This window comes from Aethina tumida, chromosome 2 (genome assembly GCF_024364675.1).
Source record: "Aethina tumida isolate Nest 87 chromosome 2, icAetTumi1.1, whole genome shotgun sequence".
Lineage (NCBI taxonomy): Eukaryota > Metazoa > Arthropoda > Insecta > Coleoptera > Nitidulidae > Aethina > Aethina tumida.
This window is the reverse complement of record NC_065436.1, coordinates 24,174,461-24,188,710: the sequence shown is the minus strand read 5'-3', so window position 1 is coordinate 24,188,710 and position 14,250 is coordinate 24,174,461. Positions and strand designations below refer to the sequence as shown.

At 29.6% G+C, this 14,250-nt stretch overlaps 4 protein-coding genes across 16 annotated transcripts; 2 read left to right on the top strand and 2 right to left on the bottom strand.

The window, feature by feature from the left end:
* Nucleotides 1–1,298: 1,298 nt before the first annotated feature.
* Nucleotides 1,299–6,897, top strand: LOC109595513 (cytadherence high molecular weight protein 3). 10 transcript variants are annotated; one of them, XR_007547188.1, is made up of 13 exons: nt 1,299–1,471; nt 2,279–2,590; nt 2,653–2,761; nt 2,823–2,975; nt 3,031–3,257; nt 3,319–3,535; nt 3,591–3,807; nt 3,870–4,108; nt 4,170–4,311; nt 4,624–4,741; nt 4,984–5,105; nt 5,627–5,712; nt 6,085–6,127. XR_007547188.1 is itself a non-coding variant. In XM_049962712.1 (12 exons), exons 1-12 carry the CDS (start codon nt 1,320–1,322, stop codon nt 6,669–6,671), a joined length of 2,559 nt encoding a protein of 852 aa, XP_049818669.1. In that variant the 5' UTR covers nt 1,299–1,319; the 3' UTR covers nt 6,672–6,897. The 10 variants fall into 10 exon arrangements, 8 of the variants coding, with proteins under 8 accessions (XP_049818669.1, XP_049818673.1, XP_049818672.1 ...); XR_007547189.1 differs by lacking the exon at nt 4,624–4,741 and having other exon boundaries at nt 6,085–6,210; XM_049962712.1 differs by lacking the exon at nt 4,984–5,105 and having other exon boundaries at nt 6,085–6,897.
* Nucleotides 6,898–6,970: 73 nt separating this feature from the next.
* On the bottom strand, nt 6,971–9,680 carry LOC109595530 (damage-control phosphatase ARMT1). Of its 3 annotated transcripts, none has more exons than XM_049962720.1 (7): nt 9,519–9,680; nt 9,281–9,334; nt 9,125–9,230; nt 8,834–9,066; nt 8,594–8,759; nt 7,699–7,867; nt 6,971–7,609 (listed from the first exon to the last, which is right to left on the bottom strand). In XM_049962720.1, the coding sequence occupies exons 1-7, from the start codon at nt 9,533–9,535 to the stop codon at nt 7,005–7,007; spliced, it is 1,350 nt and encodes a 449-aa protein (XP_049818677.1). In that variant the 5' UTR covers nt 9,536–9,680; the 3' UTR covers nt 6,971–7,004. The 3 variants fall into 3 exon arrangements, with proteins under 3 accessions (XP_049818677.1, XP_049818678.1, XP_019866465.1); XM_049962721.1 differs by having other exon boundaries at nt 9,417–9,671; XM_020010906.2 differs by having other exon boundaries at nt 9,281–9,671.
* A 161-nt stretch (nt 9,681–9,841) lies between these two features.
* LOC109595542 (protein IMPACT-B) lies at nt 9,842–11,826 on the top strand. Its single transcript, XM_020010919.2, has 5 exons — nt 9,842–10,264; nt 10,325–10,561; nt 10,618–10,714; nt 11,429–11,526; nt 11,583–11,826. Exons 1-5 carry the CDS (start codon nt 10,023–10,025, stop codon nt 11,674–11,676), a joined length of 768 nt encoding a protein of 255 aa, XP_019866478.1. The 5' UTR covers nt 9,842–10,022; the 3' UTR covers nt 11,677–11,826.
* On the bottom strand, nt 11,820–13,839 carry LOC109595515 (uncharacterized). 2 transcript variants are annotated; one of them, XM_049962722.1, is made up of 6 exons: nt 13,692–13,839; nt 13,300–13,553; nt 12,921–13,150; nt 12,507–12,803; nt 12,196–12,389; nt 11,820–12,136 (listed from the first exon to the last, which is right to left on the bottom strand). In XM_049962722.1, exons 2-6 carry the CDS (start codon nt 13,522–13,524, stop codon nt 11,823–11,825), a joined length of 1,260 nt encoding a protein of 419 aa, XP_049818679.1. In that variant the 5' UTR covers nt 13,525–13,553; nt 13,692–13,839; the 3' UTR covers nt 11,820–11,822. The 2 variants fall into 2 exon arrangements, with proteins under 2 accessions (XP_049818679.1, XP_019866446.2); XM_020010887.2 differs by having other exon boundaries at nt 13,724–13,839.
* Between the last annotated feature and the right edge of the window lie 411 nt (nt 13,840–14,250).

The following is a 14,250-nucleotide window of genomic DNA, read 5'->3' as shown; positions in this document are numbered from 1 at the left end:
ATATGAAAAATCCAATTTTTAAAAATATTCCATACTGTTTTCAACCACAAAAATCTTTTAATCGAAAATAAAGCCTAAAAATAAGTTATATATATAAAAAAATAAATCACAAATTATTCATTCACAGTTGTGGTTACAAACATTAATAATAAATTTTTTGTTTGTTGCATAATAAAAATATATTTACCGTCATAAAATGTCTGTAATATTATTTAATAATATTAATATTAATTAATGATCAAAATTTTGCACATAAATATTAGGCGTGACCACCTAAACTACACACTAAATCATACTAATCAAAATAATGTATATCAAGATAAAACTAATTTTCCTTAATAGGAAATATGAATTTGTTTACAAAGTTTTCTGATATCTGATATAACAATTTTCTCCGAAGTGAGGATAAATAATGAATAATAACCAAAGATATAAAATCATAAATGACAAAAATCGAATATGAAATAATCTAAGTTATTGAAATCCACTAAAAAATCTGTGACTGAACTTCCAAATCGATTTTCAGACCGAGGAAAACTTAGTGGCGAATACAAGACATTCAATATTTAAAAATGTTTTATTTGCATGCAGAGGAAGTTCAGGCGAAATTGGTTTCAACGACCACGTTCCGCAGAAGGTATTTCGGCTTGGTCGTAATGTATCATCTTCCGTGATCCGGATTATTAAACGGAACACGCATTGTACCGCCTAGCACTAAACTCGGTAAACTATCTGAAAATCTTTATGAAATTTAAAGAAAACGTGGGGAATTTACCATTTACAATTTTATTTATCTGACACCAGTTTTTGTTGTTAGTAAATATCCATGATTACTTTTAAATTTGCATCGACATATTCATAAAATTTTAAAGGTTTTAGTTCTATCTTACATTACTAGACCTGAAGTATATTGTTTTAAATGAACCCTTCGACAATTAGCATTATTTATAATATGTTTCTCATTAACTTCAATTGAAAATAGTAATAGGGTTGTAAGAGGTAATTTTATAAGAGATTTTATTTTTTTATAACTGGAAATCCGTGAACATAAAATTTTGTTTGTATTTAATGAATATTTTTAAGAGTATCATATACCGTAATATAAATATACCATAATATAAATATAAATACCACAATATAAATGTTAATATAAATAATTTCCCAGTATAAGTATAATTTACCAAAAAAAAATATGACTACGCAATAGCAAACATCAACAATGTCGGGTTACCATGCCAATGGAACAGATTAAAGCAAGATTGATCGTCGCAGTTTATAAAAGGGGCTCCGAGGGCGTTGGGGCCCACAGTATTTACACGATGTTCAGCAATAACGGTGCGGTGGGTGCGTCGGCCAAAAAGAACCGACCCTCGACGGGGTACTTGGTTCGACCAAGGTTGGGCGCTTTGAGGTCGCTTTACTCAACCAGACCTCTATCAGCCTATGCCTCCGACAAGAGGAAGAAGCTCAAGTGAGTCCATTCAGACAATCTTTCTAGTTTGGTATTTGGAAATTTCAAAAAAATGTTCAAAAAAAAATAAATAACTGGAAATTATTCACATCAAATAATTTCAACATCTTTTTAATCAATCTTACTTTAATAAAGAATTAATTTTACATATAGATTTTTTAATAACATTAAAATTAAATAATTATAATTTTTTTACCTTTTAATTTTTATTCTATGTTTATAAAATAATACTATTATTTTATATAATGTATTTCTACGTAAATATTCAATAGTATCAGAGATTTGTTGTTACATTAAATTACAACCTAATCATTTTATTGTTGTTAATAAAAAATGCTAATATATTATTACAATATTATTGTATTTTATTTTTAAATAAATAATGAAATATTAAAAAATAGAATTCTAATTAGCTTGAGTCTCACCTTTAAAAAAATGAGCTTTTAAAAAATTAGTTAATTATTTTTCTTTAATTATTAATTTATGATGTGAAAATTTAATTATTATAATATACACATAATTTGAGTATAAAACCTCAACTGTCTATTGAAAATATTTCGATCTATTAATAAGAAAAAATTGCAATTAAATTTCGGAATGAATCACAATGCAACAGAAAAATATCGATCGCCCTCATTGCTGTACATACAAACAAAAGCAGTAGTGGTCACGCTTCTTCACCGCAACTGCAGTTTAGTTCCACTTGTTCATACCTGAAAGGTGATACATCATAGTATTTAATGACCCGTTAAAATATAATTAGGAAACACACAGAATACATATAAAATGCTTCATTTTCGTTTAAAGGAAATCCACAATACCGAAGATGGAATACAGAAGAAAACCGGATTATGCCGACAACGCGTACCGTGAAGCTGTGTCCCGTTTACGCATATTACTCGCCGAAAGCTACACACCAATAAAGAGACCGCTAAGGGAGTTGGACAGTGCGGGTGAAGAAACTGATAATCAGTCGTTGGTAAGTGTTGGTAGCAGGACCTCGAGGATGTTACGACCTTATTATCACTACACCCCATTGACACCAAGGAGATATCAGTATTATCCACCCACATTGAGGACCACATTGAATATTCCCACCGAAGTTGAAAAACCCGTTAGGTAAATATTCTTATTCAAAACGGGCGCAAATTTACAAATCACAATTTAAAATATTTTTCCAGTGACCCACCCAAACTGGAAAATCCAACTGCACCACCAGAATTGATGTCATTCATTGAAAGACAGGAAGATTATATTGAGCAACTGGAAAAAGAGTCCCAATTTTGTCGCGTAAGACACTTAATACAACCAATGACAAATAATCAATTTTGATTTTGTATTTCGTTTTCAGAGTGAACTATCTTCACTATTGAGCAAAGTGAAAGAAGTCATAAGTGAGAATGAAAATTTACATGAAAAACAAAAATCAAAGTTAATTAAATCCGTATTCGATCACTTAGAAACGGAAACCGAGACAGAAACCGAATCTGAAGTAAACAAATCTGTAAGTTTTCGAAAATCCTTTTACTATCGTGTCTAATTTTAATTATATATTACAGACACTAAAATCACCGAGAAAATCAAAAAAGACGAGGATAATAGAAGGACCATCAATTGTGTTCGAGTCTAGAATCTCTGAACTGGAGGCACAACTAACCCAATCAAAGATTGATTTGAAGAAAGCTCAAGAAGAAAACGAAAATTACAAAAAGAAAATTGCAGATGGAAGTATTTTGGATGGCGTTGGATTTGAAACTTATAAAAAACAATTAGATAATTTACAAAGGTAAAAAACACCAACCTTAAAAGCTGACGTTAATAGTGTATAAAATATTTGTCAACAATAGGGAAAAAGAAGTTTTGCAAGACACTGTACATAAACTGCAAAATGCGATTGGCAAATTACGAGAAAAAGAAAACGACACGTGCGACCAAGTGAAAAGAAGTCTCGACGTGGCCGAACAAGCCCAGTACGAAAAGAATTCTGCCGAACTGGAAATTCGACGACTTAAAGATGAACTTGACCGACAACATAGCAAATTAAGGGATGCCATAGCAGATCAGGTAAATATATCTAATTAAATTTATTGAAATAAATCAATGTAAAACAATGTAAAAGGGACGTCGTATCGCGGACGAACGGACTGCCGTCGAACGAAGGTACACCCAGCAAATTGAGCAACTCACAGCCGAACTGGGTGTTCAGTGGGAGCAAACCAACAAACTTCAGCTAGAACTCGATAAACAACGTCGCGAAAACGGGGATCTTAGACGAGAGGTGGCACAGAAACAGGCACTCATTGACGACATGAAGAAAGACATGCAAAATAAAATATGTAACTATAGAAAATAACTAGAATAATAGATAAAATTATACTATGCATCCGTAACATTTTAGTAAACCTTCAGTCAGATATTGGAGTGAGTGGAGCGGAGAAAAGTGCACTAGAACAACAAATCGCTACGTTGAATTTAGCCAACGAAAGGAACGAAAGACAAGCGAAGCAGGAGGCCGTTCGACTTCAAGCCGAAATCCAATCGCTTAGGCAGCGACTTGATAGAGCGGATGCCGATTTAATACATAGCAGGCGGGAGAACATTCGTTTGTCGGAGCAAGTTGCTTCATTGGAAAAAGAGGTACAATACAACAAAAAAAAAAAAAAAATAAATTTATTGCTCATTTTTCATTATGGTTTAGATAAATATGAATGCTGCTCTGACAGAAGAACGTAATAAGACTCCAAGAGGTGGCGGAAGTGAAATAATTGCCTTGCCACCCCCAAAAGAAGATAGGGAAAAAGAGCTTAGCTCATTAATTCAAGACATGGAAAATAAACATGGTAAGATATTTTTTCTTTTTCTTATAAAAAAACATGTATTGTCCATGAGTTGATTTGGGATTCCAATTTATAACTTGAGAAAATCTCAAAAATCCATAAGAAAAGTTTATAAAAAATATTTAGCAAAAAGATAAGTTTTTATTCAATTTGATAATCTTGTCTGAATGAAAACTTTATATACATTCAAGTCAGCTATTAGTAGTATATTTAACTTTTTGCTTTAAACACACAAATAATTTATTAATTTGGTCGCTTATGCTTACAATTAGTTAATTTTAGTAAAAAAGTGAGTAACTCGTGGTATTGTTGCAGCGATCACAGTATCTGAATTAGAAGGCATGATCCACTCCCAAAATCAACTCATGGACAAACTTTCAACCGAGTGTCACGCTCTAACTAAGAAACTAGAAGACGCCAACGCCAGACATAAGTAAGAACTCTTAATGTTAAACAAAATATAATATTGCGAAATATGCATATAACATTAAAAAATGCTATATCGGAATTATTACTTTCAACATTTAATTAATAGAAAAATGTATTAAAATAAAATATTTAATGCAATTACAATATAGATGCAGTTAGTGCATATTTTGTGAGTTAAAAATTAAAAATATGAAAAACTTAAAAGCCTTCATGGGACTATACTAATGATAAACTTGTGTTTGGTAGGGACGGACCCAGCGGCAATAAATCCCAAAAACGAGTCCGATTCGCCATCAGTCCGACCAACCAAACGCAAGGAACCCATTAAAGTTGATATTAGTGTTAAATTGGTTCCCAAATCCCGAAAGGTTTGTTAATTTTAATTGTCTGAATTCAATTTGGTGGTGGAAATCATATTGGTTTACATAAAAATAGAAAAATAAACATTATATTCATTAATAGATCAATATGCGTATTCCATTTCACCAAACTAATGAGTTTTATAAAATATTAAATACAAAATTCATTTACCATAATACCTTGTATGGGAAACTAAAAAACTCAAAATTAAAGTTGGTTTTATTGTTTGTGGATCTTGTAAAAATGTAAATACTAGTCTCACCTATGGTACAACTTATATATATATATATATATATATATATATATATATATATATATATATATATATATATATATATATAAATTTGTGACTGTGTAATATTTGCATAAACTCAAATTATTCAGAATTAACAGGAAAAAATTGCGTACCGAAAATACCGAACTTATGGATAGACTAGAATTGATGTGGACGTATTTGAAGGGGTTGAAGGACTATCCAGAACCAAATAGGTAAAGTTATAAAGTTTTAATTTTTGTGTGTTGTTTATAGGGAGGAAATACGGGAACTACAAACTAACCTAGATCATTTAAACAATAGGTTTACTCAGTCACAGTTTCCAACGTCAATTAATCAAGGTACCCATCGATATTTCTGATTTTATTTCATTAATAGTTTTTAGATTGTATAAAATTATAATTGTCAAATAGAATGTAGGTAGCGTTTAAAAAAATCTATTTTTCTTTATAGAATCACTCAATTTTACAAAAAATTAAGTCACCAATTTAGTCTAATTATTTTGATTCACAGTTAGAAGTATTATATAAATATATAATATTATATATAAAATTAGTAATACGATTTTTACACAGATTGTTTGTAGTGTAATATATTTTATTAATATTTATTAATTTGTAGACTAGTAATTCACTTAATTTCATTCTATTGGGGTTGATTTCTAGAAATGTGATCTAGTTTCTGGTATTAACATTTTATTTTATTAATTTCAGATGATGGAAACTCAAAATATGCACCCCCATCTCCACAACTCCAGTCCAACGGTCCAAGTAAACAGAAAATAAAACCGTTAAGTCGCACAAATAGTAACGCTTCAGTCAAACAGCCAAGTACCGAACATACCAATGGTAAAAATTTCACTCCCCCATCTGAAATAGCAAAGAAATCAAATATAGAAGAAAATAACTCCAATTTTACACCACAATACGATCCAAATACAAACCTCACAGAAGATCCTGACCAACAGTACGGTACAAACCAACAATATTCCATGGACCCAAATCAAGACTATGATCCTAATGTACAGTACTCCGCCGATCCGAATCAACAGTATGATCCAAATCAAGAATATCAGCAATATGCTGAGGGTGAACAACCTTATATGACTCAAGAGCAATATGAACAACAATACGGATTGAATCCGAATCAAACGTATGATCCCAATCAGCAATATGATCCAAATCAATCATACGACAATCAATATACTGGCGACCCGAACCAAGATTACGATGTGAATGCTTCATATCAACCGGATTCCGATGGCAAATTTGAACGTGATCAAACGGAGACTGAAAAGTAATCTAAAGGTTTAGGGAATATTGTTGATTTTTAAATTAATTCTAATTAGTGCTTGTTCAAGTTTTAAAGGACCTAATAGTGCAATATTAGTATTAATTGTTACTATAACGCTTGTAAGATTATATAATTAGAACAGAATGGATTCAATTAATGTTTAAATGTAAAATTTAATATTTACTGTCCTTTCTTAATAAAGAAATATACAATAACCGTTTAATAAAAAATAAACAAAAACCAAAATTTTCTTCTTCTTAATTTTACGTATATATAGAACACCATATTTATGAAGGATTAAAAAAATTTATCTTCTCATAGCTTTATTGAAAATACAGTATTAGTTGGGTACATCATTGAGATGTACAACTTTTGATGAATACTGAATAACACCATAATCTCCAGTTTCCATCCACTTTGGGTTAGTGGCATCCAGTTTTTCTGCCACTCCTGGTTTCAAACCAGAAATTAAATGTGCCTTAACGGTGCGTAATGCGCATAATGGAGCAGGATTGAAGTCTTGCAAAGATGTCGTAAAAGGTGTGGCAGGGTCCCAGTTCTTTTCACCTAATAGTTTTCTGTAATTGAGATCACCTTTGAAAATTAATAATCTCGTTTCTGATAGTTGTGTATATAGATCGGGAGCCACTGCCTTCATATGCTTAAATTCATGTGGATACGTCCAAAATTCATGAGTCATAACTTTCCATTTGCCTGTATATTGATAAGTGTTCCATTTTTCGCCCAACGCACTAAGAGTCTCATTCTGGCTTTCCATGAGTTGGTTTATCACCCACATGAAATCTGACTCCGTTACATCCGATATAAACCATGGGAAAGATTTTACGTGAAAACGTACTTCACTAATTAATCCCTTTGATATCAAGTAATCAGCTATGCAGAAATCCGTAAATACCTCGTATCCGGAATTATCATTTATAATATCTGAAATAATTATACTAGTATTATTACACCGAATATTAATGAAATTTAAGATATGTGATTAATGATTTCGAAATTCATAATATTCTTACCAATTACGTCTGGTAAGGGCAAATCATCTTTGTTATAAATTAAATCAAAAACGGCGGATGAATCGTCGACAAGTAAATTTGGCTCTAGTTCAGAAATATCAAACTGGTCAGATGACATTACTTTACCCATAGTTAACGATAAGTCGCATTTATTACCCCATAAATTAAGCTAAAACGGGACTATGTGAGACAATAATAGAAATTAATTAGTACTTCTACATATATACTTGTTATATAAGGTGTTTCTAAAATAGGTTGTCAAAATTCTTTTACCTTATGTGAAACAAGTACATTATGAAAAAAAATACAAATATAGGAAAACTAAGAACTGTTAGAAATGGAAGAATATCTTAGATTTAGTTGACGTAAATTCAACAATTAATATAAGATGCTTGTCACAACTCACTAATGTATCGCACCTGGAAGTTGGAAAAACTGTATTCATACCATTATTAGACAGCTCAGAATCTTTTAGAAGTATATCTACAGTTAAGATTTCAAGCATGAATACAACCAGACATTCTTATCAAATATATTTTTGTAATGAGGCAACTTTCATCAAATGTTCTGGCTGATGAGAACTCATCACTACCAAAAATCACTTAAAATAAATGTTTGGACTGCAACATTAAGAAATAAATTACTAAGCTATACTTTTCAATTTGATACTAGAAAAATTCTAACTTTGACAGCAGTATTTACTTTAAGAAAAAATGTCACTTAGATAATTTTTATTATTACCTGCTCCTTAATTTTAATAATCTATTTTAAAAACACCATTAGCATCATATTTATTATTTAAAATGTGTATTATTTTTAATATTATGATAAAATTTACTGTTTTTTATACTACATTCAATATATGCTGTTTAAAAGATTAATATAAAAATAATACCTTCAAAAACTGTATGAATTCTTTTTTCATAGATCCCTCAGTATCAGTACCTCTGTCATCAGTAGCCCTTAACAAAGTTTGAGCCAGAGTTTCCATTAAAGGTAAAGCACTGGAAAAAGCCTCAGCTTTGTTTTTATAAAAATAATCATAATCTTTTAGTAAACTCCTGAAAAATAATATTTAAAATTAAAATGACAATATCACATAATTATTTTATTATAACAAATGTTTTATGGGTACCTTGATAAAAATATTTCCCTTATTCTCCTATACATATAACATTCTGCTAGTAACCATACAGTGTGATAGTGTGTAGCCCTGCCTTCCTCAGAAGCACATTTTTCAATGTAATTGTTATAATGCTTGACATCATTTTCTTGGCCAAACAATTTTTGAAGTGGTTTATTTGTTTGAATTTCATATTTTAATTTTGAAAGATCACCAATTATCTCTTTAAGTTCTTCTTGTGCAGCCTAAAATTTTTTAAACAACAAACTTAAAACAATGAACAAATTTCAATTTTATAATTACTTCTCCATATTTTATTCCAATTTCTTCCTTACTCCTTGCTAAATTATCTATTAATTGAGTTAAAATCACTGGTTCTCTGTGTTTAATTGAATAATAGGCGAAACTTCTGCAAGTTTAAACTCGTTAATATTTATATTGGATTAATTTTCAACATACCTTTTATAATATGCAGATAATTGTACATTGCGGGGTGTTACGAGGTCCAAACTCCTGTGATAATCACAATCACACATGATAAGATTTAGATTACGATATAAAAATAATTTAATTACAATTTTAAATTAGTACTTACATCGCAAAATGCAATTGTTTTTAATATTGAAGACTTTTAGGTTAACATTTATTATATTTATAATGATCAATTTTCATAGGGAAAGAGAAACAAACTAGTTACCTTATGTCTTCTTCCATTATAATTTTTAAAATTTAAATATTACACAACCAAAAGAGCTTCAAATACAATAAAAAACGAGGATACACAACCCAAATTACACTATCAGCAAATATTAAATATAATTTCTATAAATGTATATATTTAATCTTTACTTGTGATTACTAATATTATAATTGAACTGTTAAAGGGCAAACTAAAGTCAAAACAAGGACTATAAAAATACGTAACATCAACACGATTTATATTCAGAATTTATTTATAAAAAATATATTGATGGATTTTAATCATTATGGATGATAAATCAAAAGTCAAAATTTAACCTAGAAATTCCAGCACAAATTTTCTATTTATATACTTCCAATGTGGAAGTTTCACAGGTGTTTTATGATAGAAGTATGAATGTTTTGTGACACCAACTTGTCTATCACTGTAGATAAAAATATTTATTAGTTACATTTACCATCTAATTGTTTAGTGATCAAAAATTGATATTAACTGTCTATCATGGATAATATTGCTCTTCAGCTGGATGAAATTGAAGTACTAAAATCAATTTATAATGATCAATGGGTAGTAGAAGATATACCATTTACATACAGCATAGAAATAAGTAAAGATGTGAAGCTTTTCATCACTCTACCTCCAGAATATCCTTCAGATATGCCACCAAAATATGAGCTACTTGCACCTACATTAAGTGGTTCACAGAAATTATCTGTAGACAATGAATTCAAAAGTATATATGAGTGAGTATTAAAATAATGCAAATACATAATTACTATATTTAACTAAATATTTTATTTTAGGACATATCGAGGAGAAGCTATTTTATACCAGTGGATAGAAAAGCTAAGAGAAATTGCTTTACAATTTGGCAAAAGAAAAGAGGAAGAAGACATTGTGGATAATACAGAAGTTGAATTTGAAGCAAGAATTATTAAACCAAAGACTTTAGAAAATGTTGTTCATGGAACTACAATTATTGATAGAAAAAGCGTTTTCCAAGGACATGCTTGTTATGTATATAATCAAGAAGATATCAGGTAAACAGTATTAAATTTTGACTTAATTCTTTCAACATAGTTTTCAATAATTACAGAGATTTTCTAAACTTATTGCTGGAAAATAAGAAGATTGCACAAGCTACTCACAATATTAGTGCCTACAGAATTGACAATGAAAAAAATTTAATTCAAGTAAGTATTCATAAAATTTTGTACAATATTTTAATTGAAAAAATGATAATATAAGCTTTAACAAAGAAGTAATTATAAAAGGGATATTAAAATAAGTATGTAAAATTAACATTATTTTTTTTAATTAAAAGAAAGTTCTCTTAAAAAAATAAAAAACAAAATTTATTTAGTACCCTTTTTTCATTATAACCACCTGTACAAGGTGAGGCAAAGATTCAATGAAATATTAGGAATGGTCGTTTGACATTAAATTTCACGACTCTTCAATTTACAACCGCAGTTCATCCAAATTTTAATCTTTTTGGTGTTTTAATCAAGATTGCATGCGTGTTGATAAATTATTGCCTATTACTTCCATTACATCTCTCATAATATCTCTATACACGAAATAGTCCATTATAATAATAATTTTTTGTAATAGACCTTTCTCAGGCCTTGGAAAGGAACTCCAAGCCAAAACTTTTCCTCCATTGGACCTCAAAATTTTTGTAGTTTATCTGGAATCTAAACTTTATTAGGAGGACGATGAGTGTATTTTTTACCATCTTACAATTAAATACTTTTATAAAATATCAAAATGTTTGATTTTAAAATTTGTGCTATTTCTCTGACAGTACAATCAAGTACAATTGAAGTGGACTCATTTTAATTCATAAAAGTAGAATATTCCTAATTTTTAAACATGAGTCTAATTTTAATATTATTACTTTATAGGATTGTGATGATGATGGTGAAACTCATGCTGGGGGTAGATTACTTCATTTATTAGAAATTTTAAATGTGAAAAATGTTATGGTTGTTGTAACTAGATGGTTTGTTACAGTAAATAATGTATGAGTGTTATTGAACTAATGTTGTCCATTTTTAGGTATGGAGGGATTCATTTGGGCCCTGACAGATTTAAACATATAAACAATGCAGCTAGGCAAGTTTTATTACAAGGTGGTTTTATAAAATCCTGACTTTAATGATATATAAATTATGTAACAAGTTATACATAGTAATCAATCAGTAATTTTAAATTTTGTAAATAATATACATATGTACATTTATGTAAATATTAATTATTTTATTGTTTTACTATAGTTTTATAATAAAACCGATTTTATTAAGATTTGTCTTCTTCATCCTCCTCACTGGAATCATCAATCATTTCTGTGATAGCTTTTTGATGTTCCTCAAATTGTCTCATTAAATTCATCTCCGTTTGTTCGTCTACCTCAACTTCAGTTTCGGTGAATGCTTCTGATATAACTTGCATTGGCCAATCTCTTAACTTTGGAGTGTAGAATATATGTTTTAAAACTGCTTCAGTTACTATATTTATGTTGTATGGAACTATTGGTTCAGTGCCTATAATTATAGGAATCCCCGGCGTGTCAATGTTAGGGTATCCAAAACCACCATTACTTTCGAAGTTACCTAAAATATATTTAAGTATAACGAAATTATATATTTAAACAAAATATATTGAAAAATACCTTGAACAGATACCCAAACTTCATACTTTATATGAATAACATCCAACTTGTAAAATTGATTGGTTGGCACAATATTTTCATCGATTTTAAACACTGCATAAAAATAATATTTTCCCTGTAATACATGCACTAATCTTGCTACTCTGCACACATCTGTACGTACTTCCTTAGTTACTTGAAGTGGAGTATCACTTCTGTAAAAGAAACAACAAATATTCCTAACGCTATATTAATCCAATAGGAATAATATTATTTGAGTTTTTATTAAATGATTTGTGTCGAAAACATTGATTAATAATAATAAAATTTACCTGTACTCATCAATTCTAGTCAATACAAATACAAGTCCACTAAAATGCAATTTGGATTGATTGTCAATACTGCATACCACTGGTAATCCTTGACCAATGGCAACTCCACTCACTGGCATCCAAAAGCTAACTCGGATAAATCCATTTTTGCCAAACGTAAATTTTCTTTCAATATCTATACGGCTCTCCAGGTCCAGATTTGTTTCCATCGATAATCTCCGGTTCGCAAACATGGGTATCTCTTGAACGTGAACGTGCTGCATTTTATCACCGACGAGTATTGTCTTTCCCAGGTATCTACAAAATTTTTACACAACATCAGTATTATTAATTTGTTTTCGTTTTGAAAAATAAGTATATTTGATTCCAAAAACAAAATGTATTAAAATTTAGTGCACATTATATATAGTTTACTTAATGTTTCCGTAATCTCCAACCCATGAGTATGGCAAACGATTGGGCCATCCAAAGTTAAAATTATAAACAACAGTGTTTCTCGGTTCACTATAATCCAACCGCTCAATAATCCGTCGAATAAAAAAAAATTGTTGGTTGCCCGTCATTTTAGTACCTTTTCTGTAAAATTTCGGGAAACTATATTTTACACTGTTGAGGGGGAACTCACATTCTGCTATTCCATATATCTAAGCAAAAAATGATAATATAAACAAATAATCCGGTATTTATTTCTCTTTACAAGTTACGACCGGATCAGAGGGAAGAATGAATGAATTAAAAGTAAAAATATTTACATAAAACTATTAATAAAAGGAGATTAGTAAAATATACGCACTTCCAGATATATTTGCTTAAATATTAATGGTCTTGTGGAAGATATTATAATGGATCCTTGAATTTTTGTCTTTTTGTTACTTTCTTGTACTTTGACATTAACTCCTAATAAACTTGTATGTGATAATTTATCTTCATGAAAACTTGAAATAGGTGCCACAAAAGATTTCTCCCTTTTTTCTGTATTTTCATTTGAGTCGTCCTTAGTAAGATGTAGCTCTGACATAATCACATATATTTATGCTCCCAACTTTCCTACAATATCTGACTTTACTCAATAATGAAATACTTATTAATCGCAGTGTGTAAATTAGAGATATTGTTCGGAGCTCTAAATGATGATCAAGTGTAAAATTTTATGTTACTAATAATATGGAGAAACATTTACGTAACTTAGTACGATAACGGTTATAAGAAATAGTTACTTCGTAACTTTGGGCTGAATGACAATATCAAATACATAGAATTCAATTAGAAAAAATGACTAGCCATCCGTCATGTTGGCAAACCGATCACCCTGTCTCATCAAACAAATGTGACAACTTCAACGAAAAAGGTTCATAGAAATTTCTTCTAAGGCAAGTAGTATTAACATTGACAAATTGAAATGACAATTGTCATTTAAATGTTTAAATTTTTATGTTTTTGTTAAAACTATCTTCCTGACATTTATTTTATTCGATTCACTACTCAACCACAAATTTGGATTTGTGAATGTTACAGTATTTTTAAATTCTTATTGGAATTATTTGTTATATTTTGATATTAATAAAATCAGTAATCTCCAATTTCTAGTCATATTGACAGGATATTTAAGTGTTCTTATGTTTATTCTACACTTACAATAACATATATTTTATAAATTATGTATTTGTAATGTGTATTAAAAAATTATAATATTAATTTTATATGTTGAGTGCGATTTCAATATTAATTTAAAATTTCCCACCAA